Source organism: Neomonachus schauinslandi, chromosome 9, assembly GCF_002201575.2.
Source record: "Neomonachus schauinslandi chromosome 9, ASM220157v2, whole genome shotgun sequence".
In the NCBI taxonomy this organism is placed as follows: domain Eukaryota; kingdom Metazoa; phylum Chordata; class Mammalia; order Carnivora; family Phocidae; genus Neomonachus; species Neomonachus schauinslandi.
The window spans coordinates 61,284,732-61,307,090 of record NC_058411.1 but is presented as its reverse complement, the minus strand read 5'-3'; the positions used below and the strand labels follow the sequence as shown (position 1 = coordinate 61,307,090).

At 40.3% G+C, this 22,359-nt stretch overlaps 1 protein-coding gene across 1 annotated transcript; it reads right to left on the bottom strand.

The window, feature by feature from the left end:
- Positions 1-492: 492 nt before the first annotated feature.
- Positions 493-22,057, bottom strand: SPTSSA (serine palmitoyltransferase small subunit A). Its single transcript, XM_021695400.1, has 2 exons — positions 21,866-22,057; positions 493-1,744 (listed from the first exon to the last, which is right to left on the bottom strand). The coding sequence occupies exons 1-2, from the start codon at positions 21,966-21,968 to the stop codon at positions 1,641-1,643; spliced, it is 207 nt and encodes a 68-aa protein (XP_021551075.1). The 5' UTR covers positions 21,969-22,057; the 3' UTR covers positions 493-1,640.
- Positions 22,058-22,359: the final 302 nt, after the last annotated feature.

The following is a 22,359-nucleotide window of genomic DNA, read 5'->3' as shown; positions in this document are numbered from 1 at the left end:
ACTGGGGAGGGTATGTACTCTGGTAAGCGCTGTGAATTGTGCAAGACTGTTGAATCTCAGATCTGTACCTCTGAAACAAATAATGCAATATATGTTAAGAAAAAAAAAAAAAGAAGAAGAAGAAGAAGGTAGCAGGAGGGGAAGAATGAAGGGGGGGAAATCGGAGGGGTAGACGAACCATGAGAGATGATGGACTCTGAGAAACAAACTGAGGGTTCTAGAGGGTAGAGGGGTGGAGGATGGGTTAGCCTGGTGATGGGTATTAAAGAGGGCACGTATTGCATGGAGCACTGGGTATTATACGCAAACAATGAATCATGGAACACTACATCAAAAACTAATGATGTAATGTATGGGGATTAACATAACAATAAAAAAAAGTTAAGAGCCAAAAATACTTACATTTTTTAAAATAGCAAAACTTATTACGGGAGGCATGTTAAAATAGGTCTAGTTTTTTAAATTAGCAATACTTTTATGTTGAGAGACATGTTAAAATATACTTAACTGCTTACTTATCCACAGCAATCAATTCAGAAATTTAAATACTAGATCAATATTTAACAATCGAGGAAAAAATATACCACTACATCAGCTGATTTTTCTTTGAATTTAATGAGTTTACATCAAAAAATTAGGTATTTTACATTTAAGGAATAAAAATCTTTAAAAAAAAATACAAAGAGTGAAAGGATTTTAACCAAGTTTACATTTCTTTTTGCTATAGTTTTTAACAATTCATCTCATCTTATTGCAATGTGCATATGCATTTGCAGCACCCATTACAATCATGAAAACTAAATTTAAGGAAGTACATTGTTACTAATAACCCTCAGAGGAAACTGATTTACTTTCTCCTAAAAACTCTATGGTATATAAGCATTACATAATAATGCTATTTAACCACCTTTTGTCATAAGAACCATCACCAAAGTTTTCTGGAAATGAGTCCACATAAGAATTAAATATTTAAAAGGTGAAATGTTCCTTATTTTAACTTTAGCAAGATCTTTCTTTTTCATTGTTAAGAAATACTTAAATAGTTTTAAAGCAAAAGCTGTTAAGAGTAGAGTCTAGAGAGCTAAAACTGTACTCCTGAGTTCAAACTTACAGATAAGTCTTTTGTAAATAGTTCTCAATAAAATATCCTCCCCTCCCCATCCCCCTGCCCCAAATCTTGTATTGTTTCTTACAAAACTTTGGTCAAGAGTAGAAATATATCCAGGCAGATGTATGTGCCATACAATAGCAAGAACAGTAAAGCCCAACTAATGACTTTGGGTTTTAGAAATAGAAGGCAATTAAAATGTACTCAAAGTTACATTAAGAAAAGCTTTCACAGGGTAATATTGAAACAGTCACAAAGGTTAAGAAAATACTGATATCAAAGTACAAATGATTACAATGTTAAAATAGACAAAAACTACTATATAAGAGCCTCTTTTAAAATTAAAAATAAAGAACACAACACATGAGTCAGGAGTATTTTCCTGTTCTACTCATGAATTTTAGTCTTTATATTCATAGGGTTGGTTATGTTGACATCTAGTAGAGTTTCTTATGACAGCTGATGAGGTTTCATTCCATCTTCAGAGGGTGGTTCTTCCCCAAGGAGCCGCTCAGTTCTGGTCACATCTTGGTCATTGCACAATCTCAAAGTAGTGCAGGATCGCCATGATGTGCTGAGGCATGAAGACATATCCCGTGTACAGGGCCATCCCCACGATGGAAACCAGCATGGAATCTGAGTTGTAGTTAAGGAAACAATTTACATTCTCTTAATTGATTCAAAAGTAAATCCCCTGATTTTTTCAACTGTTTCATGCTGAAGTACCCATTCACTTAATGCTTTCTCATATGTGTCAGAAACGAATATTATAGCCACTAACATTAAGTATGCCTGACACCATTCTAAGTTCTGTAGCTCACTTGACCTTCACTATCACCTTCCAAGATAGGCACCTGTTTGTTACTCTCCCTGCTTTACTTCAAAACATCAGAGAGCTTAAAATGAAGAAAGCGACGCTGTTCAACCTAAGGAACAGAAATGTATAAGAATAAAATTGTATTTAATGACTTCAAAAGGTCTACCACCTTCAACAATAATGTATGAAAAAAAAAGAATGTATGATCCAAGAATTTTTAAATTATTTAGACTATTTGGCTAAAAGCACTGGCTTTTAGAGTCTAAGCCAAGATCAGTCACATACCTAATGACATATAAACTGACAGCATCTACTGCTATTAAACATTTATTATTATTATCACTAAACTTTGCAACATCAAATAAAAGTCATCCTGACCACCTAAACAATAAACATTTGTATTGTGTTCCTTTCTCCTCGTTCCAAAGGAACTGAAATGGCATACATGCAAATCAGCAAGGGGTCCTCTTTTTGGGCCACACAAAATACTGCCAAAAAAATCATGTAAACCCTAAGGGCTTTCTGCTTTGCTGTCATGTAGCCATGTTCAAAGGAATAACCACTTCTGGACTGGGACCACATTTTATTAATCCATTCCTTCACATCCTCTCTCTCTCCCCTGTCCCCGCTCCTAACTTTCAGACCTTTCGACTCTACATACTGGTAGTTCCACAATGCGTGACATTCTTTCACAAGAAGATAGGGTTTAAATAAATAATGTGCTTACTACCAACTAATATTTGTATAACAGTTCAGTTGACAAACCTCTTTTATATATTATCTCGCTTGACCCTATCAGCTTTCCTGTGAAATGTTCATCATGACCATTACTCCTCAGAGCCTGACCAAACACTAAGTCCAGGGACCCTCAAGAAGTCGTCTCTACAGCCAGAGCACAGACTGAAGCTATCTGACTTAAACCCCCAAACATGGATGAAAGTCTCCCATAATCATTTTTTACATTTACTTTTTAGCCTCCCTTAATCCAGTTCTTTCTAAAACTACCACCTTCTATTTACCCTTAATTTCTTTAAATACACACACACACACACACACACACACACTTACTGCTTCCATATCACTGCCCATCACACAACCATCTAAATTCTACCCCTGCGGGCTAGAGACGCTGTTCTCGGGTCACCAATGGCCACCTATCAAATCCAATGGCTATCTGAATTGACAGTTTTAGTCCTTCCTCTTCAAAACCCTTCCCACTCTGAGCTAAGAAGGTACTTTTCTCTAGGACTCTTCTCCCATCTCTCTCACCATTTTCCTGTGTCACTGGCTCTTTTTCCCTATCTGTCCCTCATATGTAAGATAATTAGAGTGAATTTTGTGCTTTTGTCCCAAATACTCACTCCACCCCTCCACCCAGTATGACAGTCACGCTCTTTAGATGGACCTAACCTATCCCATCTCCAGCCCTGACTGATTGTAACCAATCAGAAAACCCTTCCCTTTGTAACAGTGCTCCCCCCTCAAAACCGATCAACCAGGGCACCTGGGTGGCTCAGTCGTTGAGCGTCTGCCTTCGGCTCAGGTCATGATCCCAGGGTCCTGCGATCGAGCCCTGCATCGGGCTCCCTGCTCCGCGGGGAGTCTGCTTCTCCCTCTCCCACTCCCCCTGCTTGTGTTCCTGGTCTCGTGATCTCTCTCTCTCTCTGTCAAATAAATAAATAAAATCTTTTAAAAAAAAAACGATCCACCAGCTCCAAGTTTAGCTCTTCTACCTGGAATTAAGGAACACAGATTCTCTCCCTCTCCTTCTGAATATGCAGCTTGCTGATGGAATCCTGGCATCACCAGAGTCACTTTGCCTCCATTGAAAAAAACAAAACTTAGAACAAAACTGACACAGGAAGGTGGCAGAACAAAAGTAATCACAGAAAAACGAAACCAGAAACCTCACCCAAACACCTGAAACCCACCCCATCACTGGGTTTTCAGATACAGAAGCCAATAAACCTCCTTTACTCGTAAACCAGTTTTAAATTTTTGTTATACTTGTAGCTGAAAGCATTCTAAATGACAAAATGGAATCCCCAATGTTTTGTCTTGGGTCCTGCAAACTCTTGTAGCCTAAACAATGACCTTAATGTTGCTGACGTGAACCCACCTTCTGTACTGCAGACAAGGATTTCCTACAACTTCCTCAACATTTGCACCTATGACATTCCTGAGGTACTTTAAATTCAAGAGTCAAAACTGAACTCATTAACTTTCTCCAAAACTACCTCTTTCTAGGAGTCTTATTTTTTCAACTATCTGAAATAGTTGATGTTACTACTGATTCACTATTTGCCTTGTCACTCAATCTAGAAACTTCTTTGATTCCTCCTCCACAGATTCAAATTATCTAAGACTTCTCAGTTCTTCCCAACCCCGACAAATGACTTTCCTATCTCATGTTCCCCTACCCTAATCAATGATAAATGAGTGAGGTATTTATCACTCCTTAATTATGTCAAAGCTCCCATCTTAGGCCTCTAGCCACTTTCCATGCCACTCTTTTACTAAAGTGATCCTTTTAAAATACATTAGGCTTCCCAATGCAATAGGACAGCACCTGGAATTCTAAGCCAAACATCCAAGAATTTTCCCAATCTAGTCCAAAGTACCTTAGGTTGGAGACCATAAAAGTAGACAGAAATTGAGAGACTGGGACAGGGATTCTTGTACAAGGGAGTTTTAGCAGAAGAGGAGTAAGTAGAGCAGAACTGAGCAGGGAGAAAAAGGTAAGTAGGTTCAGGGGCTCAGCTCCCACAGGATGCTCTGGAGCCTGAATTATACCACATGTTGATTTTGCTTTGAGGCTAGAGGCCTGACTTTCAGTATCCCTTTATCTGTCAATCATTGGCTGAATTGAGTGAGAAAAACTCACCTAAGTAAGACAGCTGCCTTGGCCAAAGCCAATACTCTGAAGAAGGGGGCAGCTAGATGGGATGAGCAGACAACAGAGACTGGGGGAGAGATACATCAGCTAGCAGAGGGGGTTGAGGTAGAGACCAAGCGTATCACCTACTACACTACTTTCCCGCTGTTAACTTTCAACACTCCAAATAATTCCCCTGACAAACACAACCTACTCAGAGCCATATTATGTGAGTCTCAGAAAACAATGCTTTATATTTTCATACTGCTCTGCTTTTGCTTATGGTTTAATAATGAGTAAGAGTAATAGTAGTAACCATAGCTTTCATTCTGGGAATGTCCAGTGTGTGCCCAGCACTGTGTTAAATCCTTCAGCAAGTTCAAGTAATCCTGAATCTTAAAATCAGAGTAAGCAATAAAGCCAATTCCAAACCAAATCAATCAAATCAAAAATCTGTGTTCTTAACCACTATGCATAATACCTTCCTATATGTGAAAAATCCTATTCCTTCTAATAAAACCCATTCTTAGAGCTTGGTTAGTTATCCTCTCTCATATGAGGTCTTCCCTAGCTTTCATATTTTTCCCATTCTTACCCAGCCTCCTGGCCCTACTGCTCACAAAGCTCTTTATTCATATAATTTGGCCCTTATTACTTGACATTACCTATTTTTTATGTATCTCATAATCTCATCCAGATTATCAACTTCTTGAGCACAGGAACAATGTCTTCTCTTTTTTGTATCTCCAACATCTAAAATAACACATGCTTAATAAATATTTAATGAATGATGAAATTCCTCAAGAAACATTTGATTCTAGCTTCGTTGTGGCACTTTCTACACATTTCACATTACGGTGATGAAAAACTTTATAGTGACTACAGAAAGAAAAACAAAATCCATTTCTGGGCAATATTATATTTTCAGAATGTTTTTAAGGTTTTTTACACTTTTATTTAAGTTTATAAATGTACACACTGGGGCATCTGGGTGGTTCAGTCAGTTGAGCATCTGACTCTTGATTTTGGCTCAGGTCATGATGTCTGGGTCATGGGATCGAGCCAGAGTCTGCTCTGTGCTCAGCGGGGAGCCTACTGGAGATTCTTTCTCCCTCTCCCTCTGCCCCTCCCCCTCTCTCTACTAAATAAATAAATAAACACTATAATTCTGCCTTCCATTCAGGTCATGACCTTGGGGTCCTTAGGATGGAGCCCTGAATCAGTCTCCCTGCTCAGCAGGGAGGCTGCTTCTCCCTCTCCCTCTGTCCCTCCCCCTGCTCGTGCTCTCTCTCTCTCTCAGATAAATAAATAAAATCTTTATAAAAAAATCATAAGGTACTAGAGTTCATGACTTTATATAGCATTATGCTGTGATGCATATATATGTGGAATAAAAGCAGTAGGAAATAAATGATAATAATATAGGCTAAATCAGGATGGTTAGTTGGTGAGGTGAAATGGGGAGAGGAAGAAAGGAGAACTAACTGAGAAGGGGCATAAATGAAGCTTCAAAGGTATTAGTAATGCTTTTCTTCACCTAGTTGGTAGTATATGCACATTCGCTGTATTATCATTTATGGAGTTTTTGTATGCCTGAATATTCAGTAACTTTTTTTTTTAATAAGAACTGTAAAGGAAAATTAAACCACATACAGTACTAGACTAAAAACTGTTTTGTGTGAAGGATTCTCCCCCTTTACAAAATTTGAGTTAGACATCATTGGGTCTAATTTGTTACTAAGAAATAAATAGAAAGTCTCAGCTCTCAGAAACAGAATAAAGAATTCTTGATTCTGGCCAAGATAAACAGAAAATTATTGAAAGTCACTTGAACCTAGATGCAAAAATGCCAATTTATAAGCTGCTCAAAAAAAATATTTAATAAAAAAACTTAACCTAACCTTTTACTCATAGCCACTTACTAAATTTCACTTTATTCTGTGTCTCTCCAAAAAAATGTTTCTATATTCTGATCCCATTTCTAATTATTTCCAGAATCACAATAATTAAGTAAGCCTCTAACAGTAAGTTTTCTGTACAATTAAATGTCAAAATTATTTCCAAAAATTATCTTAAAGCTCTGAAACATAATATTTAAACCAACTTAACTATACAGTAGGTGAGTAAGTAGACACTGGGACCATGAGGAACTTCTACTAGCCTTAATAATCACCTTTCCAAAAAATGCAAAAAGAAGGCACCTTTTATAAGTCGCTTTCTACAAATGCAATTTAAGCAATGTAGTTGAAATAGCTCCCATGTAACTCAGTTGAATATTCCCTGAGATTATGCTTGGCACCACTTAAAATAGTAGTTTTATTGACACTCTTAGGCACTGGTTTTAATGTGACATTTGCAAGGTTTATCTCCTTAGAAGTGTTCTCACAAACAGAGCTAAACATATACCATTTAGAGTATATACTACCTATAATTTTATCTGGTACTTGAGTGGATTTCTCAATCCACTGCATTCTTGAACACACCTCTCAAAGTTTCACACACTGGGAAGTACAAGAAATGGGTACTGGGAACACCAGGGCCCTGGTTTGAGTTGTGACTCTGCCAATCCCTGATTGTGTCAAAACTCTCAGATCACCAGTCTCCTTGTCTATAAAATAAGGACACACATCACCTACCCTTCAGGGCTGACATGAGAATTATGAATCAAATCCATTCAGCAACAAAAGGCAATATAATCCTTATTAAAACTATTGTTTGAGGGCTCAGGCATTTAACATCATGACTTAGACAATTGCTTGGGAATTGCTCAAGGTCACCCTACTACTAATTTGTTATTAATTTATAGTACAATTCTGGGACATCACAATCCCTCTGGAACCAAGTTTCTTCTCCATAAAATAAGGCCACTTCCTGCATTAACATTTTCGGATCCCACCTGCATGGAGAGGGCACTTAGGCACCACCTTGCAGTCACCCTTAATGTAATCTCCTGTTTCACACACACAGAGAAAAAATGCAAACAATTAATGTTTTGTAACACATATACGTTGGAAGGTAATACACAAAATAATAATCTTTCTATCTGCCAAACTCTTATGGTTGTCTGTAATATACATATCAGCAGCTGTACACAAATTAACCAGGATGACATTCTAGAGGGGGCTACATGATTTGAGAAGTATAGAATAAAGTTAGTGAAATCTAGAACAAACAAACAAAAAACCTCAAAAACTAAAAAAAAAATTGTTTTGTGTGTTTATAACTATCTCTACCACTGAATTTTTTTTTAAAGATTTTATTTATTTTTTTGACAGAGAGAGACACAACATGAGCAGGGGGAGTGAAAGAGGGAGAAGCAGGCTTCCCGGCCGAGCAGGGAGCCCGATGCAGAGCTCGATCCCAGGACCCTGGGATCATGACCTGAGCCGAAGGCAGACACTTAACCGACTGAGCCACCCAGGCGCCCCTCTACCACTGAATTTTAAGTGCTTAAGAGTGAGAGTGCCTTGGCTCAGCTGCTCCTTTGCTTCCAGCTGTGGTGTGTTGCTAGATAAAGTGGGTACTTCATAAATCATTCAAGAACTGAGCAGATAATGTGCCAAGATATGTGCAGGCACTGAAGATAAATGTTTATTCAAGGACTGAATGAACAATCAGATGTTATTTATAACCTGGATATAACATAAATATTTTATGGGTTCCATGGATTTTTTTTTTTTAAGATTTTATTTATTTATCAGAGACAGAGAGAGACAGAGTCAGGCAGAGGGAGAAGCAGGCTCCTTGCTGAGCAAGGAGCCCGATGTGGGACTCGATCCCAGGACCCTGGGATCATGACCTGAGCTGAAGGCAGAGGCTTAACCGACTGAGCCACCCAGGCTTCCCTGGTTCCATGGATTTAAAAGCAAATGAATTTAAAAGCAAATGTGAAACCATATATCTGTAGGTTTGCTGTTTCTTTAACAGGGATCCCCAACTAATCATGAGCTGGTAAGTTCCCGGCTAGATAGGAAAAAATAAAAAGATTTCTTTTGCCCATACAAGGGCCATCCCCAACCCTTTCCCCAGCAACTTAAAAAAAAAAAAAAAAAAAAAAGGTCCTGACAACAAAGAGAGGAAATGCTTTAAAGATAAGTACAGTACATCAGAAGCAAGACCACAGTAACTAACACTTTCTGTCCCAATCAGTAACTGCACTATCACCGCCTACCTTAGTAACCTCCAAAGCAAGACTCTGGAGAAATCAAAAGTAGTTTCTCATTGGAAAAAGGCCAGGGACCTTTGTTCCAGCAGGTATGACTTACACCTCTTCACTAATCTAAATAATTTCAATGCTGGGGCACCTGGGTGGCTCTCCCGCTCCCCCTGCTTATGTTCCCTCTCTCACTGTATCTCTGTCAAATAAATTTTAAAAAAAAAATTAATAAATAATTTCAAGCTTTAAGTCTCTGATTGCACTGTTCACTCAAAAAACAAAAGCTAAAACGTCACTTAAAATAATCCAATCTTCTATTAGTCAAATTTCTTTTGTAAAGTCAATTCTGAATGTTACTTTTATCCTTAGAAATACTCAAAAGTTCTGATAAATCTAATTTAAGGAACCATCTTAATAAAAAAAAGGAAAATCATTTGATAAAGTATTATTATAGGTTGTTTTGTGAAAAGCAATCAAAACCCTAAGTGAAAACAATTGTCAACTACTGAATAAAGCTCTAAAAAGGAAATCTTCCTTACTACTGTGATTTTTTTTTCCCTTGACCTCAAAAAACTGGGGATCATCTTAGACAATCCAACACCCAAAAAACAAATAATCCAATTAAAAAATGGGCAGAGGACATGAACAGACATTTCTCCAAAGACATACAGATGGCCAACAGACACATGAAAAGACACTCAAAATCATTCATGATCGGGGAAACACAAATCAAAACTACAACGAGATATCACTTCACACCTGTCAAAATGGCTAAAATCAAAAACACAAGAAACAAGTGGGAATGCAAACTGGTACAGCCACTGTGGAAGACAGTATGGAGATTCCTCAAAAAGTTAAAAATGGAAGTACCCTATGATACAGTAATTGCACTACTGGGAATTTACCCAAAAAATATAAAAACACTAATTCAAAGGGATATATGCACCCCTACATTTACTGCAGCATTATTTACAATCGCCAAATTCTGGAAGCAGCCCAAGTGTCCACTGACAGATGAACAGATAAAGAAGATGTGGGGTACGTGCATGTGTGTGTATGTACATGTATGTATATATGTGTGTATGCATACACACACACACACACACACACAGATATAATGGAATATTATTCAGCCATAAAAAAAAGAATGAAATCTAGCCATTTGCAACATGGGTAGAGCTAGAGAGTATAATGCTAAGTGAAATAAGCCAATCAGAGAAAGACAAATACTGTATGATTTCACTCACTGGTGGAATTTAAGAAATCAAACGAGCAAAGGAGAGTAACAAAAAAGGGGAGAGAGACAAACCAAGAAATAGACCCTTAACTACAGAGAGCAAACTGATGGTTACCAGAGAGGAGGTGGGTGGGGGATGGGTGAAATAGGTGATGGGGATTAACGAGTACATTTATTGGGGCACCTGGGCAGCTCAGTCAGTTGGCCAACTCTTGGTTTCAGCTCAGGTCGTGGTCTCGGGGTCATGCGATCAAGTCCCACGTCGGGCTCCGTGCTCAGAGCAGAATCTGCTTGGGATTCTCTCTCCCTCCCCCCCACCCCCAATCACACACACTCTCTCTCACTCTCTCTCAATAAATAAACAAAATCTTAAAATGAGTACATTTATCATGATGAGCATTGAGTAATGTGTAGAATTACTGAATCACTATATTGTAGGCCAGAAACTAATGTAACACTGTATGTTAACTATACTCAAATCAAAATTAAAAACTTAGTAAAAAAAAAAAAAAATCATCACCAAGAGAAGTATTAAGAAAGTATATTGTTACCAAACATATCAACTATCTCTTGATACTTTTCTAATTGCCTTAAAATGAAAGCAAGTAGAAGATATTGATACTGTTACAGTCTGTATATATTAACTAATTTGGTATTTGTGGGTCATATTAAAGGACATCACCTCAGCATCAGAAGTTAGTGTTTAGCAAGCAAAACACATTCTCCAGCCTTTCTGTAGTGTGTTGATTATACCAAAGTATAGAAATTCATTTTAGAAACTACAACTTGATGACAAACTCTTTAAAAACTAAACAAACAAAAAAGCATGCTGCTGAAACCACTAATGATCATGTTCAACTCCGAACCAGTCCTGGAACTGGTTTGCAGCTCTGAGCCCAGAGACACCAAGGCTACGTTTCACTGTGCACCTTTATAATTAAAGTGTCTATTAATTTCATGCAGATTTGAAGCCCCAGGGTCGGGGGAGGTGGAGGGGGGAGAATCCCAGTCTGTTCTGAAATCTAATCTGTTCTGCTGTAATACATTTCTGCAACATCAGCTAGCTCACATCATACTAGCTCACACTAGTATAGCACAGGAGCTGCATTGTTTCCTATGGGATTTTTCATAAATTAGGGGAGCCAGATTAGTGGGAGAATTATAATCTTCTTCAAGAAACATCTTTTAGCTCGGTTGCTGCACAGACAGGAATCCTTTGAGCTCTATCTTAAGAAAATTAAGTCAGCATCTGCAGCCAGGCTCCCTCTCCAGAAAGGCACACCTCCCGGCCAGCACAGCCCTCCTGCACCTCCTCAATGGCAGCCCACACCATCTGCCCTACCGAAGCATTTCCAGTCAATTCTGTCCAGACATTTTTAATGTCCCCTGAGGCAGCCTCCAGCCTGCCTGCCTGGGCTATCCAAGTTATCCCCCGAGATGCCAATTATTCTTTTGGTTAGTGCTTGGTGACTAAGTTGCACTGATTTTGATGGTCTGCTCTAGTCTTTTCCCATAAATCCCGGTATTTGGGGATTTTCCAGGCACACATGAGGGCCAGAAGTCTTGTTTTAGTAGTAATTCTACTTTTCATAGCTACTGATCATAAATAATATCTATCATTTCTTAACTACTATTTTTTAAGCATTTCGATTTATGAAGAGAATATATGCTTGATTAAGTAGATCTTCTGGAACATATAGTTTTAATTATTAAATTTGAACATTGGAGTTTTTTTTTTTAAGCCAAGAATCTATCTTATCTTTGCTCCTAAGTACAATAAATGTTACAACACTCAAAGCCTAGGGGGTGGAGTGGGTCACAAAGTCTTTAAGAATGTGAAGTAGTGGAAGGGGCGCCTGGCTGGCTCCTTCTGTAGAGCATGTGACTTTATCAGAGTCACAAATTCAAGCACCACACTGGGCACAGAGCTTACTTAAAAATTAATTAAATATATATATAATGAGCCACAGTCCCCTCTACTGACAAATCACTGGTACCACATGCTGAAACACTGCAGAATCTCTCTGTGTGTTCCATCCCCACTGCCAACTGCTAACCTTGTGCGACTTCCCCTGTCCATCCTTTTACAGACCACTCAGTTCTTGTGTAGCATTTTCTTCATCTTCCACCTTTCCTGAAAGCTACTAAAGAAGAAATTACAATATCCTAAGGAGTATAGATAAGGGATATTCTAACATTTGCACTTAGCCCACCAAACATCAAGACAGGGTAAAACAGGCTAGAGCAGCTGTCTTTGAACCAAAGCCCATGAGCCTCAGATAGACAAAGAAGACTTTCCAGAAGGTTCGGATGGGGTCAGGGGAAGGGTTTACAGAGCTTCAGCTACCAATATACCCTCTCCTAAAACTGATCTGACAATTATGGTCATCTGCTAGTTTCCCTTCCCATACCCCGTACAACTTCATTTCTCCCACTTTACCTCCTGAATCTTACAATTATGCATTTCCCCAGGGTATAAAATAACTTCTGGGACAGCAAACAAAGGAATAATAACTAACTTGAGTTGCACTTTATTGCATTCAGGTAGTAAACTCCTGGCACAGCTACAAGCCTCACCTATCTATTCATCTAATAACTTAAATTCAGAAGTGAGACACCTTTCCAGCCTGGGTCTGACAGAATGACTCCTACAAAGAAGGATGGCGAGAAGAAGGGCCTTTTGCCATCAGTGAGGTAGTGACCAGAAAATACACTGTCAACAGTTACAAGTGCACTCATGGAGTGGGCTTCAAGAAGCATACCCTTCAGGCACTCAAAAAAAATCTGGAAATTAGCCATGAACAAGATGGGAACTCCAGATGTGCAGACTGAGATCAGGCTCAACAAAGCTGTCTGAGTCAAAGGAGTGAGAAATGTCCCATAGCATACCCATGTGTGGTGGTCCAGGGAACAGTGAGGATGAAGATTCACCAAACAAGCTTAATACATTGGTTATCTATGTACCTGTTACCACTTACAAAAATCCACAGTCAATATGGATGAGAACTAACCAATGATTGTCAAATCAAGTCATAAATTTAAAAAAAAAAAAGTGTGGGGGGGAGACTGGAGTAAAAGTGTTTATGTAACAATTTTTTGAGCAGAAAAATGGCACTGAACTTTTTCTGACAGGAATTAAGGTTGGCTTTGCCTATTTGGCTTCACAATGAGGGCTGGCTTTGCCAATTAGGCTATGTGATGAACATTTTCTAAGAATTGTACAAGAAAAAACAGCTTTAAGGTTTTAACAAAAATATGCAGTAATAAAATACACATAAGCAAAGAGTGAAATCCTTTTAACTGTCTAAATTTACTATGAAATATTTCTGATGTTAACTTAAATGAACAAGATGTTCACCAACATAACATGCTTTTTGTTCTTGGAGGGGCTACACAAACAAAATGTCTGAGTACCTCTGGGGGGGGGGGGCTTGCAAGTTTTAATTTCTCAGTTACAATTATTCTTACTCTGCTTCCCCCCCACCTTCATCCCTCCCTTGTAACAGAGACTGCATTCATTTCTACAAAAGGAAGTTCAAAAGGAAATGGCATGAAATATAGAAGACTAAAGATTATTGAGAAGAAATTATTTTTTTTCTTAAGTTTGAAGGCAATGTTCAGGTTATTTCAACATTATTCTGAAATCATATTTGTTAAGCTTATTTGCTAAGAATATTTTTCTAGAAGTAACTTTCTCTGATATTAGGAATTTTGCCTAATCATAAAACCACATGCTGATTTTTACTGGAACTCTATTTAAAGTATCAAAGAATTCTGTATGTACATTTTCTTCAAGAGGCACTCATTAAGAAGAAAGTTCTAGTAGAAGACTGGTAAACTGGAGTTTTTATGGTAATCCTACTGAATAGCTCAGAGGAAGCTCTGCCAAAGACAGAGAAAGTGATCTAAAGGTCCCCACCCCCCCACTCCCCCAAACCCCCGGGGCCAAAATATAGGCTTCTTATTAGTCAATTTTGTTTTGTTTGTTGTGTTTATTTACAAAAATATGTTACATAGGAAATACACAGAAAGAGATACTAACTTAATTATTAATACCTGCAGAAGTGGCATAGCAAAATATATTCCTCAAACACCTCTCTACTGCCTTATAAAAACTCTGGTTTCGCCAAACCAGGCTCTACTAAACATGGATTAAGAGCCTTTTCCAGGTGTTCACAGATACTTCAGGAGAGAGGCGCAGGAAACTGGTGACACTGGTTGTCCTGGCATGGCTGGGGTGGAAAGAAGACTTTGACCAGCTACCTTTTTGGTGCCTTTTGAGTTTTGAACCATGAGGATGTATAATCTATTTTTATTTAAGAATTGAGTCTTAGATATTTTAGTATATTGAGATGCAAAGAAAAATTCTCAATTCTAGCTGTGTGCACTTGAGGATACAGCAGAAATCTAAGAAAATTAATTAATTTAGCTGCTACTGAAATAGCATACACCACGAATTTTGTAATGCTCTTGTTTTCATTATCATGCAAAGCCTACCTCAATCCAAAATACCTACCTTTGCTTCTACCCTTGCCTCCGCTCACCACCCTTAAACTATCCCAAATCTGCAGCCAAAGTAAACTTTTTCAAACTTAAAACCAGATCAGATCACTCCTCTCTCAAAAACCTTCCAAGGGCATCCTTTTCAACTAAGATTAAAAGCCAAGGGGCGCCTGGGTGGCTCAATCGGGTAAGCATCTGCCTTCAGCTCAGGTCATTAGCTCAGGGTCCTGAGATTGAGCCCCAAATCGGACTCGCAGCTCAGCGAAGTCTTCTTCCCTCTCCCTCAGCCCCTCACCCCCCATGCGCACACGCACGCTCTCTCTCTCCCCCTCAAATAAATAAAATCTTAAAAAAAAAAAAAAATCCTCCAGGATCTCACTGACTCTGACTTCATCACCTACTGCTCCAATCATACCTGCCTCAGTGGTGGCCTTCACACATGCCAGGCAGGCTCTGGACTCAGGAACTTTGCACTGGCTGTTCCCTCTGCCAGCTATGCTCTTCCCTCAGATTTCTACCCGGCTAACTCCAACACTTCCTTTATGTTTTACTCAAATATCCCTTCTCAACAGAGCCTCTCCCAATATCCTCTTTAAAAACAGCATTATGTAAAACAGAAAAGTAGGTCAGTGGGATAAGAAATGTGCACTGACCTACTTTTCTGTTTTCCATAATGCTTACCACCTAGCATACTATATAATTCAATTATAAAAGTTCCACAAGGACAAGGATCTTTGTCTCATTTGCTCAGATTTACTGCAAGCACCTAAGCCAGCATCTGGTACCAGGTATGCACACAGAAGTATCTGGTGAATTAATAAATGGCCCTAACCTGTTTTTTCAACTTTATTTCACACCCAAACTGCCTTGAAGAATCCCTGTTCCAGGCAGTCAGCCTGGCATCCTCATCATCCCAGCACACCTCTATACCCCAGTCCACACCTTCTTCCCACTGGGGGGGAACAAAAACAAAACAAAAAAACCAAAACACTCAAATACCTCCCTGAAAGTTCTCTGAGCACTCCCAGTCCCCGTGTTCTTCCTGCCCTGTGTCCCAAGGAAGGCACTTTTTGCCCAGCTCACTCTACTGCAACGACCCCAGGGTGGATCCATCTGAGAACATGTATAAATCCCAATTTTCCCTAAAACCTGGCTCTAATTTCCTTGAAGTCCATCTTCTTGAAAACTTGTTCTAGAACTCAGTATGTTAAAAATGAAAAAAACAAAACAAAACACTTCCAGGTTGTAATTTTTTTTTTCCATTCAAAATGAAAAGAACTTCAAGTCTGATGGAGAAATGTATGTTTTTGTGGCTTATTTTCCTAGTTTATTAAATATTAAAATATCAATGAGAAAATTCTTACTGGATTTGAGTGACTCTACTCAAAAGGTATGAGTACCTCCCCTATCTCCTGAACTCTGAATCCAATGCCTAGGAGATCCTACAGGATCTGATCTTCTCTCCTAGTACGCGGATACCCTCCTTCACTCTGCCCCAGCCACACTGGCCTGTGGGCTATCTGTGAAACAGGACAGACATGCTGCTCAGACATGCTTTCGGGCATTCATACTTACTGTCCCTTCTGCCTACAATGCTCATTCTCCCGGAATTCTCTCCCTGCTTAAATCTTTCTAAATGCCCTACCTAAAATTGAAAAACACTCATTCTTCCTTACTTCCTATCCTCTTGTTTTATTTTTTTCCGCAACAGCTAAAACAATCTAATAGTCTGTATTTTTAACCTATCTAGTGGCATTAGAATAAATATTTTTATCTGTTTTGTTCAGTCATACTATCTAGAATAGTATCTGGCAAGTAGGAAGTACCTAATATTTGTGAAATGCAGAATTCAGCAAGCATGCATATTTTACAAATGAGTAGACATAAAAATGCCAATTTTGTTAACATCTGTTAAAATAAATCAAAGAAGTTCTTTCAATCTATAGCATTTTCTACTTCTTAAAATCTGAATTCTAAGAACTGAATTCTGTTCCTCAGAAACGGCCAAGTTCCAAAGCTACCCTAAAAGTAGTTTAAAATCAGGTCTCTTTTACCATTCCCCAATACTTCTGCAGTTCCTTTGAAATGACAAATCAATAAACAAACAAATGTTTCTCAAGCACTATCTGTGTCCAGCACTGTGGTCTTAAAATAATTCTTTCCTGGGACACCTGGGTGGCTCAGTCGGTTAAGCGTCTGACTTCAGCTCAGGTCATGATCCCGGGGTCCTGGGATCGAGCCCCACATGGAGCTCCACACTGAGCTTGAGATTCTCTCTCTCCCTCTCCCTCAGCCTCTGCCCTACCCCACCCCCCACTGGTGTGTGTGTGCACACGTGCTCTCTCTCTCCCAAAAAAAATAAATTTTTTTTTATTTCCTTGAAGAAACAAATAAACATAGATCGTCTTTCAGGGAGAATCTAATTCCTAACAAAAACCAAAAACTGCCTACATTTTGCTTAAAATAAATAGAAGTATAAAATGCCATGGAAACATAAGAAGCCATAGAGATAGCAAATATAGCTCAGTGACTACAGAATAAATTTAATTTTTAAAGGTTAATCTCTTACTTATGCTTCAAATAATCTTTTTTTTTTTTGAGATTTTATGTATTTATTTGACATAGAGAGACAAAGCGGGAGAAGAAACACAAGCAGGGGGAGTGGGAGAGGGAAAAGCAGGCTTCCCTCTGAGCAGGGAGCCCAATGCCGGGCTCGATCCCAGGACCCTGGGATCATGACCTGAGCGGAAGGCAGTCGCCTAAGGACTGAGCCACCCAGGCGCCCCTGCTTCAAATAATCTTAACAAGGTATTTTTCATTTTTCCACACCTCTCCTGAATAGCATGGTTACAATGTTACTCAGTGAGGCACTACAGGGAGTGTCTCACTGGTTACAAAACCTGTCTTGGTTACAAAACCTGGTCTCCTTTCCCACTGATGGCTGCCAGGAGGGAAAGGGGGCTTTAGAAACGTGTTACAACTTCTACTCTGGAGCAAGAGCTCAATGGATTTCAGTCTGCACAGGTCTGCTGCAGCACTCACTGTTAATACTACTCCACTTATTTGATTTCACTTTATTGCTGCCTTCTGTTTTAATCACGTGTCACATCCCCTTTTCCTGCACTATAGAAACCATGTCTGCACATGGAAAAAGTTCAAATACTGGCTGCAAAGCAAAAGCTAATGTATCAGGGCGCCTGGGTGGCTCAGTCGTTAAGTGACTGCCTTCAGCTCAGGTCATGATCCCAGGGTCCTGGGATCGAGCCCTGCATCGGGCTCCCTGCTCGGCGGGAAGCCTGCTTCTCCCTCTCCCTCTGCTCGTGTTCCTGCTCTCTCTATCTCTCTCTGTGTCAAATAAATAAATAAATCTTTAAAAAAAAAAAAGCTAATGTATCATTTCAAATGTGGTAACAAAGCAAATGAGAAGAGAAAAAAATAGGATATGGGCCCTAGCATGGAAGGATTTACAAACGGATTTTTAAATCTTGCTGTTTCAAGAACCATTTACAGTGTGCCTGACTTGACACAGATGCATTTCCTTAAAAACATACTGAAAATAATTTTTTTGACTCACAATTTCCTTACTTAGATAATTTCAAAAACCCTCATATTCAACTGGGATTGACCTTTCAATTTACAACAACTGATAATTAACTTCTAGCTATTTGATCTGGAGAAACAGAGAAGCAAATTCAGATGTTCAAGGATGCCCCTAGAAAATATGCAGAAGTAGTTAACAGTGAGCTATGAGTGTTCTCTAAAACAGGGACTTCAATTTATTAAAGGAGTTAGAGCAGCGATTACCTTCTTCTAGAGTCTTTCTCTTAGGACCTTCTAACTCAGAGACCATTTCTCAGATAGCCAGACAAATTTTTCCTACATGAAATTTAAGGTTGCTAGCAGTGATAACCATATTCAATGTTATTTTTAAGAAAGTATGTCTCTTTCCCAAAACTATGTAACTAGCCACAAAATTGTTCTATGTGAAGCTTACTAATTATTAACAAATTTATGAAATTCAAACTACTTTGCAGTAATTAAAGCTCCTAATGAGTGGGGGGGAATCCAGCTTTCTCATTCAGTTCCTTCCTCCAAGCTAGAATACAGATTCATCTCAAATAGATGTTTCAAACTATACAATAATAAATGCCTGACTTTAACTCTAGAAGTTGTTAGAATAATATAACAGCTTATAGTAATTTAAGATCGTCTTATATCAAAAGGATTACATTTCTACCTTGGGTTAATTCAATCATGTGATCCTTGAAATAACTTTTTTTTTTAATCTTAGGTTTAAAACCATAGGATTCTATAGGACCCAATGCTAGTTGGTTGCTGTTCTCACTAGTTTTTTAAAAACTGAAATCACTTGGTCACATAGACCAATGACAAGTCAAAAGCTTCAAAAGGAAAAATCTATAGAAGCACTAAATTTCAGTACATAATTTATTCCTCCATCCCCCCCAAAAAAGCCATCATCTAGGTTATTTAAAGGACACTGTTACTATTACTATGTAGTACAGAAAAACCTTAATACCATCGACACTGTAGCATGTATCCACATGCAAACAAAAGCTTTTCAGTGTAAAAGATTTAATAGACTGGCAGTGGACTCTACATTCAACTTCTGACATAAAGAGTGTCAATTTAGTGCAACATTGTTTAAATTCACTTTTAAGATGATTTTAACTGAGGGACACCTGGCTGGCTCAGTTGGAAGAGCATGTAGCTCTTGATCTCAGGGTTGTGAGTTTGAGCCCCACGTTGGGTGTAGAGATTACTTAAGTAAATAAATACACATATTTTTTAAAAAAGAATAAAGGGGACACCTGAGTGGCTCAGTTGGTTAAGTGTCTGCCTTCAGCTCAGGTCGTAATCCCAGGGTCCTGGAATGGAGCCCCACATCGGGCTCCTTGATCAGCAGGGAGCCTGCTTCTCCCTCCATCTACCATTCCCCCTGCTTGTGCTCAAGCGCTCTCTCTCTCTCTCTCTGACAAATAAATAAAATCTTTGGGACGCTTGGGTGGTTCAGTCAGTTGAGCATCTGCCTTCAGCTCAGGTCATGATCCCAGGGTCCTAGATCGAGTCCCGCCTCGGGCTCCCTGATCGGCAGGAAGCCTGCTTCTCCCTCTCCCACTCCCCCTGCTTGTGTTCCCTCTCTCGCTGTTTCTCTGTCAAATAAATAAATAAAATCTTAAAAAAAAAAAAAAATACTCTCTCTCAGGTGCCTGGGTGGCTCTAACGCTTAAAGTGTCTGCCTTCAGCTCAGGTCATGATCTCAGGGTCCTGGGATCAAGTACCACATCAAGCTCTCTGCTCAAAGGGGAGTCTGTTTCTCCCTCTCACTCTCCCTTTGTGCGCTCGTTCTCTCTCTCAAATAAATAAGTAAAATCTTTAAAAAAGAAAAAGTCTCCCTCTCCCTCTGCCCCTCCCCCCTTTAAAAAATATGATTTTAACTGAGTCAAGAATATGTGCTTCTATATTTTAGTATACATTTTAGAAAGATAACTTCATGAGCTCTAACCTATAGGACTGCAACTACAAATAAATGGTGCAGAAATTCAGAACATACTTTACATTCAGACTTTAAATCCAAAATACGAATTATGGTTCTTAAGTTCTGGAAAGCTTTGGAAACAAATAATAAAAATAAATAAATTTCCTTGTAAGCAGCTTAAGATTCCTCCAAAGTGTTGAAACAAAAAACAGCTTTGAGTACAATCTTATGTTAGTTCAATACAAATAAACACACTTATTAATGCTTGGAATGAAATCATCTCAGTCACTCCACCTGAATGCAACAATGCATTTGCAAAGCTGTTCTGAAGCTACTCCAAACTAAACCACATTGAAAAGGAGGCCGTGTAATATACCGTGTTGTCAAATCACTGTTGTATACCTAAAACTAAAGAAACACCGGGGCGCCTGGGTGGCTCAGTCGTTAAGTGTCTGCCTTCGCTCAGGTCATGATCTCAGGGTCCTGGGATCGAGTCCCGCATCGAGCCCCGCATCGGGCTCCCTGCTCCGCGGGAAGCCTGCTTCTCCCTCTCCCACTCCCCCCTGCTTGTGTTCCCTCTCTCGCTCTCTGTCAAATAAATAAATAAAATCTTAAAAAAAAAAAAAAAACTAAAGTAACACTGTGTTAACTACACTTCAATTTAAAGAAAAGGGGGGAGCCTGTATGAAGTAAGCATGTTGTGTGAAATGTTCCATATTGGCCCCCAAATTAAAAAAGAAGAAGAAGAAAGTTACAGCTCATTATTAGTATGTATTCTGCAAGAATAATATCAAGGGATGTCAACACAGACAAATGACACAAACATCACAGACTTCAGAAAGCCTATTTTCACAACCTTGCGTATTAAGTGAGGTTGTTATGAAGTTAGATGAGTTGAGGTACAGGCAAAACGCTAGCACAATTGCTTGGCTCATAGTGAACCTTCAGTATCATTAACAAGTATCTATCAGCTATCTATGAAAACACAGTTTCAAACCCTGTCTATAATTAACCACAAATTCCTTTCTTGGCTCGACTTCTATGGACTGTGAAAACAGCAACTTAATGAATAAAACACAGTCTTTAAACTCCCCATCCCGAAAACCAAAAAGGTACAACAAACTGTTTTCAAAAACTATACTGGGGTGTCACAAACACAAGTTCACATGATTAAAAGTCTGGTAAACTGGTTAGCATTCTCATTAGGACCAAAGTCAGCTAACTCAGGGACAGTTAAAGGTCAAAGGCGTCCCAGCCGGGAACGATTTGCTCCACTTAACACGGCCCCTGCCTCCCAAAGACCAGGGGACTGAACCAAAGGCAGGCGCGGCCGAAGTGCAAGAGAGGACAAACCTGGTTAGACATCGCCCTAGGGGATTTCCTCCAATAGTAAAGCCGCTTCCACCTCCGCTCCAGCGACTCACAGGCCCCCTCGGATCTCAAGAGTTCTAGCCCCCCCATTCTCCCCAACCGCGGGAGCCCCGCCCTCGGCCCGAGACCTCCGCCCCGCGTGCCCGCAGCGAAGAGGCGAGTCAGCGCGCGCGCGCCGTCCCTGCAGGGCCGCCCTCAGCCCCCCAGCCTCCACCCCTCCACCCCCTGGCGCCTGGGCCCGGGAAGATGCGGCCCGGGCTCCCGCTCCCCCACTCCGGCCCCCGCGGCCTGGGCAGGATACTGAACACAGTCCGCTCCCAGGGCTCCAGCATGTAGAGCGCCGTGACCAGCAGATACTGGTAGTAGAACCAGGACATTTGTTTCCAGGCCCGCGCCAGCGCCATCCCCGCCGCGCGCCTCCGTCGTTGAGGCCGAGCGTCAGTCTGTCCGGCCGGCCTCCGGTTAGCGTCCTCCAGCCCCCGGCCGCGAGGCCCGCCCGCCCGCCACCGTGCGCCTATTGGCGGGTCCGGCCCGGCGCGTCACCCGTGGGCACGCCCAGCCCCGCGCGCTCCCGGGCAGTCGGCTGCGAGCCCCGCCCGGCCGGCGCTCATTGGCCCATCCGCGGCCACGCGTCGCGGCCACGCGTCGCGCCCGCCCGCTCCCCGGTTTCCCCCTATCCGGGCCGCGCCCGCGGGAGCGGGAGAACCTTCCGCGCGAGAGCGCCCCGCCGCGCGCTGTCTGCCGCGCCCTGCCCGCCCCGCCTCGCCTCGCCAGGCCGTTGGTAGGCGGGGATTT